General features: G+C 47.5%; 1 protein-coding gene across 1 annotated transcript; it reads right to left on the bottom strand.

Moving 5' to 3' along the window:
• Positions 1 to 6,607: 6,607 nt before the first annotated feature.
• On the bottom strand, positions 6,608 to 8,850 carry UBQLN3 (ubiquilin 3). Its single transcript, XM_032427398.1, has one exon. The coding sequence runs from the start codon at positions 8,848 to 8,850 to the stop codon at positions 6,883 to 6,885; it is 1,968 nt and encodes a 655-aa protein (XP_032283289.1). The 3' UTR covers positions 6,608 to 6,882.

Here is an 8,850-nt window from a genome sequence, read left to right as displayed (position 1 = left end):
TAACCTCACCTCTTTACACAAAACCACCAAAAGTATTCCTGTGATACTTAGATTAATCTAAATGCCTTACCAAGTCTAAAACGCTCTGATACTTTGGCCCCGGGCTCACTCCCTGACCCATCTCCGGAGCACCCTGCCCCAGGCACAGCAGCCTTCTTGTATTCTGGAACACACCCTGCTCGTGCCTGCTTTTTAAGTGATATCCCATTTGTCAGGGACCTCGTGCTCCTGACTTTCATTTGCTCACTCCCTTCATTCATCACATCTCTGCTTAAACTCTCTCTGGAGTGATGTGCTTGGTGATTACAATCCCAGAAGATTCCACCTGTCAATTTCTGTCTTCTTACTCTGTGTTTCTTAGCCTCTCCCTTTCTTGAAATTCCATTATGTCGTGTATCTGCCTCCTCTCTTTTGGCTAAACAAAGGCAGGGCTTTGTGATCTAGAACACCTTCCATCTCCAGCACCCAGCACAGAACCTGGTAGAGAGAGAGTGCTCAGTTAATGTTAGCTGAATAAGTAAATGAGTTCCCAATTCCTCCCTTTCCTTAACCTTGCACATCTGATCTTATCAGAAGGGTTTGTCAATTATATCTCCAAAAATTCTTCAGCTGTCCACTTCTTGCCATATGCCCTTGTAGAGAACCCCAGTCTAAGGGCAACACCATCCCTCACCTGAATGACAGCAGAATCTTCTATCTTGACTTGGTTTCCACCCCTGCCAGCCTCTCATTTATGCTCCCCAGAGAGGAGAAAGAAATCCACACTCCATACTCGGTGGGAGGAAACACAACCCTGCACCATCCTGCCCACTGTCTCTCCCACTTCACCTTGAAGCACTCTTCCCCGCCCATTCTCACTACTCTGGACACACTGGCCTTCTTTCCTTTTTCTTCAAACCTGTTGAACTCTAACCTAACTCAGGGAACTCCTTTACACTTTCCCCTCTTCCTGGAACATTCTTCCCCCAACTCTTTGAATGTCTGGCTTCCTCTTACCCTTAAAGTCTCTGCAGAAATACTCCCTCCAGAGAGATACATTCTGACCACTCTTCTAAATATATATCCCTCCTCCCTCTAAATGCACTATTAAATTACCTGGTCTATTTCCCACATGAAATTTATTATAATTCAAAATTATTTTTGCAATAGAATAGAGATTAAGAGTGTGGTCTCTAGAAACATGGGTTCAAATCCCAGCTCCAACTCCACCACTGCTTAGCTGTGCAACCTTGGATTAGACGTTTAACATTCCTACACCTTCCTTTACCTATCTGTAAAATTGGTTAATGATAGTGCCAAGCTTATAGGGTTGTTGTAAGAATTAAATGTTAATAGGCACAAAGCTTATTAAACAGTGCCTTGGTCTCAGTGAGTGCTCTGTTAGCTATTACTTCTATCTCTTGTTTGTTTGTTGGAAGTCTCTTATCGCCACTATATTGTAAGCTCCTTAGAGCAAGAACCGTATCTTGTTGTTCACCATTGAATTCTTAGCACCAAGCATAGTTTCTGGCATATAGAAAGTGTTCAGGAAATATTGGTTAAACTAATGAGTTGCAAAAGGCTCCTCTGTAACTTAGAAAATAAGCTTCCTGATTTATTATCAAGTTAAAAAGCCAGGTTATGAAACATTATTTACAATAGTATCACAGGTTTGTAACATGTGTTGGAAGGACAACCATGATGGCATTAGCATTGCTAGTTTTTATGTTCTTATTTTACTTATCTATATTATCTGATATACACAGTTGACGCTTGAACAATGCAAGGGTTAGAAGTGCAGTAAAAAATCCACATATAACTTTTGATTCCTCAAAAATGTAACTACTAATAGCCTTCTGTTGACCAGAAGCCCTAGGGATAACATAAACTGTGGATTAACACACATTCTGTATGTTATATGTGTTACATTCTGTACTCTTACAATAAAGTAAGCTAGAGAAAAGAAAATGTTATGAAGAAAGCCATAAGAAAGAGAAAACACATTTACAGTATTGTATGTATATTTATTAAAAAAAAATTCCACCTGTAAGTGGCAGGGACCGGGGAGGCAGCCATGGGCCCAGCGCCAAGATGGCAATGTTCTGCAGCCTCGTGGCCTCCAACCTACTGCAGCCCCTGAGTGGGCCGTGGGCAGCAACCACAGCCTGAAGGCACAGTGGAACTGCTCCATCTGCCTCCTGGAGGTGTACCACCCACCCCTGGCATATGCAGCTGCTGTCACAAGTGAGTCCACCATAAGTGAGTGCACCAGCCTCTCTGGGCTGGGGAGTTGGGGGGCGGGCAGTGGGGTGAGTGAGCTGGGGACAGTGGAGGTGAGGGGCTCCTGCAGAGTGCCATCCCTGCCCTCTGGGAGCCTTCCTCCATTCCAGCCCAGCCTCCTGCCCACCAGCCCCGGGCGATGGACCTGACTGCACCATGGGCACATGGAGTGACCTACAGCCCAGCCTGGTCCTGGTCTTACAGGGCCGCCCCCCAACCCAGTACTTACAGGGCAGCAGGTACGACCTCTGTGCCAGTTGACTTGTATTTGATCTCGCGGAGACTGGGATGGGTAGTTGTAAATAAATGTCTGTGGTTTTTGCTCTCAACTCAAAAAAATTTAAAATTCCACTACAATAAAAACTTATATGATGGCTAACTGAACATAATAAAAAATTTTTTTTAATTCCATATATATGTGGACCCACATAGTTGTTCAAGGATTAACTGTACTTATATGTTGCTTTTAAACTGAGAAAACAAGTCAAATTCATTGTAGAAAAGAGGCTTAACTATTAGAACATTGGAGTCTCTATAACTGTTTTTCAAGGATGCATATAGTTGTTTGCATGAGAATCAACAAAAAAACCTGTCTAAAATAAGAATTTATAATATAATTGGTGACAGCACAGCTTCATCACAACCATATGTATCCTGAAAATATAAAGGAAAAAATTTCACTCCAAATAACCAGAAAAATGTAACATTGAAATAAACCCTAATGGATAGGACTAATAAAACAAAAGAAGTCACAAAAAAAGTAACAAAAGAAACTAGAGATCTTTTGTTATTGTTGTTGAAGTATAATTGACATACAATACCCTATTAGTTTCAGGTGTGCATTATAGTGCTTTGATATTTTTATGCGTTCTGTCACCAAACGTTATTACTGTATGACTAACTATATTCCCTGTGCTGTACATGTCATTCCCATGACTTATTTATTCTATGACCGGAAGTTTATACCTCTTAATCCCCCTCATCTACTTTGCCTACTCCCATCCCTCCCACTCTGTTCACCAGCTGTTGGAGAAACTACACTTCTTTAGATCAAACAAAAGAAATTTGAATGGGAACATTTCTTATTCTAAAAGGAAATACTGCCGGTTGTAAAATTCTCAGTTCTCTCTAATTTATAAATGTAGTGGCCAATCAAGATCTCATTTGGCTTTTTCTGAAATTTGACATCTATTGTAAGTATATGCAGAAAAATAGACAAAATTAAACAATGGTATTTTGCAAAGGAATAATGAGTCAAGCATTGAACATTTTGTCATTAAGAATTTCAAAGTTAAAACAATTTAAGAAGTGTGGCACTAGTTGATTAAATTTAAAAAAACACCATAAATACACATATATAAACATATATAAGATATGGCAAAGGAAATATTCCAGTCCACAGTAGGTATTTGCAGGGAGGCAAAGATCCCAATTAAATGCCACAAATCCTCCCCTTTTTACTTTTTATGGGTACAGATTGAAGCATGAATTAATTTGACTGAGCGCAGTGGTTAAGAGTGTGGACTCTGGAATAGACTAATTTCAAATCCTGCCTCCGCTATGCAGAAGCTGTATAACGTGAAGCCATGAACTTTCCCCTCTCCCTGTGCCTCAGTTTTGCTCATCTGAAAGATGGGAATAGTAATACTACCTGCATTAGAGGGCCATTGTGTGGATTCAGATATAAAGAGCTTGGAACAGGGCTGGCATTTGGAAAACCTCAATAAATGTTAACTATTATTTAAAATTAAATATAAGTAGTGAACCCCTAAAATATGTAGAAAAAAATGTGTGTGTATTTATGACAGGGGTATTAGGAGGACAATAATAATAATAATAATAATAATAAAAAGAACAGGTGCATAAAATCACTTCCTGTTGTTTGAATAATGCTTTGCTCTTAACTTGTTGTCCGTCCACCTACCTGACTGGCTATGTGATACAGCATTACGGGCTTCAATCCTCCCGCTGCCTCTCTCTCTCTCTCTTTTTTTTCTTTGCTTTCTAGCAAGTCTCTTGGTCTGAAGAAAGGGTACATCTTCCTTGGGTGGAGCCAGGCACCAGAACCAGTATCACCCAAACGGACCCTGCTTCTCTTCTGCACGTACACAACCCCTGCTGTGGGTCCTCCCCAGGTGCAGGTCCTGGATTTAGACCTCCTGATAGGGGGTGAGAGTCACAGCAGGGAGCAAATAGGACATCTGGAGAAGCCTACTGTTTTGGCCACATCAGCCTGCGAGATCTCCTCTTCCACAAACTCCAGCGTCCCCATTTCCCCAAGCACGAGCCCCGTCCTGGGCTACCCTCTATCAGTTCACATCTGCTTCATCTCCCTAACCACTTTCTCATCTGGTTGCTCATTTCCTCACTCATCATTCAGCGTTCATTCATTCAGTCTTTACTGAGTGCTTCCCATGGGCCAGGCCCTGCATTAGGTAGAGCCCTAGGTGGAGGCCAGTGACCCTCCCTGTCCCAGGAATCCCCTTCTCCTGGACACCCAGCTGAGGTGTTCAGTCTCTGATGAGACTAGAACCAAGATTCTAAACACCCAGTCCACTGTCCAGGGCTCTCCTAACATATGGCCTGAAAACATTCAGTGAACACTCTCTTCCCTAGTCAGGATTCCCACCTGCTTAGCCCCAGATTCCCACCTACTGTCTGTCCTGAGATTTACTTCAAATGAGCCCTCATGCTTCCTTTGGCCCAGATGAAAGGCAAATGAAAACAATCTTTCCCTGAGGCTTTTTCTCAGACCTACCTGGCCTTTGCAGGATAGAAATTAGAGATTGCATGGTACACCTTCCCCAGTCAGAGGCAGCCCCACAGCACTTGCCTTATTGGTTCCAGGAAACAGAGAGGCAAGACTTGCCCCTGCCTTCCCCCTAGCACACTATAAACAGCAGTTCCTTGATCTGGACAGCTCCCCCCCTGCCCCCCACTGAAGGGGAGCTTGAAGGCTCCTGTTTCACCTAGAGGTTGAAACCTAAAGCAGTGAGAGAAAGTTGCTCCCGAAGCTCGTTTCATCTCTGATGCATGCTGGTCGCTGAAAGGTAAGAGAGGTCGGTACAAGTGTCCTGAGCCCCAGGTGGAGGTTCTGTTTCTCCAAGTTCCTAAAAGGACCCCCAACGCTGAGTCTCTGATGTTCAAGCACACACCATGACCACATTTACCGTAGCGGTCCCCTCCCTCAAAGCCCCTTTTCTTCCCTGGACAGCATATAACATTAATGTTTGTGTTTACATCTCTGTTCTGAGATCAACTTTTAACAGACCGTGTTCTGCGTGTATGCTTGAACACATGTACAAAGCTGTGCCGTGTCAGGGTGTATTTAAGTGTGTTTGTGCATTTCTCCAGAGTGTTTACCCCTGTGGGTGAGGCCTGGTTTGCTCATTTGATTCATGAATTGTGTCACTTTTACCCTGGAAGTACTCAGGTCATGGGAAGCACCGCTGAGTGCCAACAAGACTTTAGTCTGAGAGGCCGAGGGCACCTCCCGTGTGTCATACACAGCCTGCCTCAGCCCCTTTGCTCCTCCTGCCTCTGCAGCTGGGATGCTCTCCCCTCTCCTGTCACATGTCTGCCTACTTCATTCTTACCACTTTTCAGATTTCAGCTTGGAGCGCCTACTCAGGAAGCCTTCCCTGTCTCCCCAGACAAGATCAGGCCTGTGTGCTCCTCCACAGCTCCTGCTCTTTGCAGCACCTCTCACAGCTTGTATTCTGTATAATGAGTAGTCTTCACATACAGTTGGAACGCTCCGTGCCCCCAGACCATCGCCTCCTGAAGGAGGATCATGTCTCTGTCTCACACTGACTCTCTAACCACTAGCAGAATGCTGAGCACAGGGTGAGTACTCCATTTCTGAGCTGGCAGCTGCAAGAAAGACAACATCCAGGACAAACTGTGTCCACCAGGGACGGTACTTTTGTAACCTTGTGCGATTAGGGAATTTTAGAACTCAGCCTGAATTCTTGGGGCTCCCCATCTACTCAGGAATCAGCCTCAAATCCAGAAAGTGAGAGCCACCTGTGGGATAGTCTTCAGGGGTGATAGAAATAACTAACCGTGCCCACTTTGCAGGCAGGCTGGTGGTAGGAACGCTCCAAAGAACGGAATACAGGGTGGCAGCTCCTACAGGACCTCTGGAAGGACACCAGGGGAGCTGCAGGCCTCAGCTCACCCTCCTTGGTTCTTCCCAAATCTTTGAACCTCAAACCTTTGAGGTTTCCCTCCCAGCCCTCCCACCCATGCAGACACAGCTCTCCTCGCCAGCTTTTTTCCCATACTGGCCCCTTTCCCCCTGAGCCCACAAAGAACTGGACTCGGGCAGCAACAGACACTGGAGATTGGATGTAATTGCATCTCAAGATAGGCATAAGCAGAGCTCAGACTGGGGCCCCGAGATGGTACAGTGGCAGGGATGGTTGGGTCACTCACAGCACCCTCACCCTGTTTCTGGCTCTCATTCTTCCGGACTCTGGAACAACATTGTCTCCGCAGTAAAGGGCATCATAGTGGATTTGGTTCATAGTGTGCAGCTGCATTCAAGAACGGGGGAGTTAGGGTAGAGGGATACGGGGAAAGGGCACAGAGGAAAAGATACGGTTTGAACAACTAGGGCTCCTATGCCTGCCTCAGCTTCTCCACAGCAGCATCCACATCACCCCCAGTGGCTATAAGGGCCTGGAGATTGGCTTCGGGATTCAGAAAGCCCATCGCCCGCAGTTGCTCTAGCTGCACCCGGAAGTGAGTCTCGGGCTGCGGCTGCTGGGGATTGGCACCAGCTAGAGCTTGCAACATCTGGAGGAAAGGGGTAGAATGGAGGTCCAGATCCACAGAGCCCTGTGCTGGGGGAACCTCAGGACCTGGGGCTACAGGGGGCTCCTCAGGCATAAGGGCGCCCTCTCTAGGCTCTGTTCCGCCTGCCATACTTCCCAGCCCTGCTAGGCAAGGCATGAACCAGAGGAGGAGGCGAGGGGCTTCGGTAGCCAGGATCTGCAGACCCTGCTCAATCTGAAGCAGGGCGTGCATGGCACGAGGGTTTGCCACGGCTGCCTGAAGGTGCAGAAGTAGCGGCAGTTGCCGGCGCATCTCATCCTGCAGCTGTGGGACCTGGCTCATGCTGGTAGGCCTCAGGGATCTTGGATAAGCTGGTGGGGGCAGCCAAGCATGCTCAGGCATTCCAGGGGTAGCCGCCATGGGGGAAGATGGTGAAGGAACGAATGGCACCCTGTTGGCAGAACGCCCCAGCCCTAAGACAAGGTCAGGCATGTTGGTGCTGTGGCCGGTGGAGCCGTTCCCTGCACCACCTTGGCTTCCATCTTGTCCAGTACTGCTCTCTGGGGGGTATCTCAGGAATGATGGGCAAGAGGACTTTCCCTTGATGGCTACTGACTCTCTGGGGAGAGGCTGGCCTGCCTCACGTTCCTGGGAAGAGGAGGAAGTTGGGGGGATTCGATTTCCTGGTGGTGGTGGTGGTTCTTGGCTCGGATTGCGGGTGGATGCGGTGCCTTGCAGATAGGTTCCCAGGGACTGGGGGGTCTCATGTAATTGCTGAAGATAGTCATAGAGCCCTATATTACCCAGAATGTTGGGAACCCTATTTCTAGTTTCAGATACATCCTGGTTTCCAGGACGCCTGCCTCGCCTGCCACCTGAGCTTCCATATGTGGAAGCCCAGGGGTTGGGGAGAGGGTCACAGTTCTCCGTCCTCGAAGGCCGGCTGCTGCTGGTGGCATTAGCAGTAGTGGAAGTAGCAAAGGGATTGCCACCAAACTGCTCCTGTACCGCATTAAGCATCGGGTCCATAATATCTGTGTACATGGTACGGAGCACATTGTAGCCACCAGGGATGCTCTCTAGGTTACTGAGTGCCCGGTCCTGGCTACGCATCATCTCTTGCATCATGGCTGGGTTGCGTAGGAACTCCAGCGTCTGCCTCATGATTTCAGGGTTGTTGAGAATATGCCCAATCTCGGGGTTGTGCTGGATCAGCTGCTGCATATGGGGGTTGTTGAGAACCAGCTGGCGCATCAGGGCTGTGTTGGACAGCAGACCCTGGACGAAAGGGTCATCAATGATCTGAGCCACAAACTCAGGCACAGAGACATGCTGCCACATCAGTGAGCTTGGCTGGTCAGAGAAGCTAGCAGAGGTCAGGCCTAGCCCATTGAGGCCTGTGAGAACACCTAAACTAAAGGTGGGTGGCCCATCTGCCGGGTAAATGGAGCTAGGTTGAGGGAATGATCCAGGGCTGGGGGCTGGGGCAGGGCCTGAAGCAGCTGGACACTCAGTGCCCATGGTGCGGCGTTGCATCTTGATGACCAGGTGGACAGTGAGGCCATCTCGCACTCCACACTGTGCCAGTGAGTCAGGGTCCTTGAGGATTTTGCCAGCAAAGATTAAGACCAGCTGATCAGGGTGGGCCTTAAAGCGCTGGGATATCTCTTCCTTCAGCTGCTGGATGGTGCAAGTGTCTGTAACTGAGAAATCCTCCTTGTCCTTGGGCGTCTTCACTGTCACCTTGATGAGGTGGGGATCCTGGATCGGTGCTGGGCTGCCCTGGGGCAGTGCCTCTCCGCTTTTGGCCAT

Source organism: Phoca vitulina, unplaced genomic scaffold (assembly GCF_004348235.1).
Source record: "Phoca vitulina isolate PV1807 unplaced genomic scaffold, GSC_HSeal_1.0 scaffold36, whole genome shotgun sequence".
Lineage (NCBI taxonomy): Eukaryota > Metazoa > Chordata > Mammalia > Carnivora > Phocidae > Phoca > Phoca vitulina.
The sequence above is the reverse complement of the archived record's forward strand: the minus strand, read 5'-3'. Positions and strand labels throughout refer to the sequence as shown.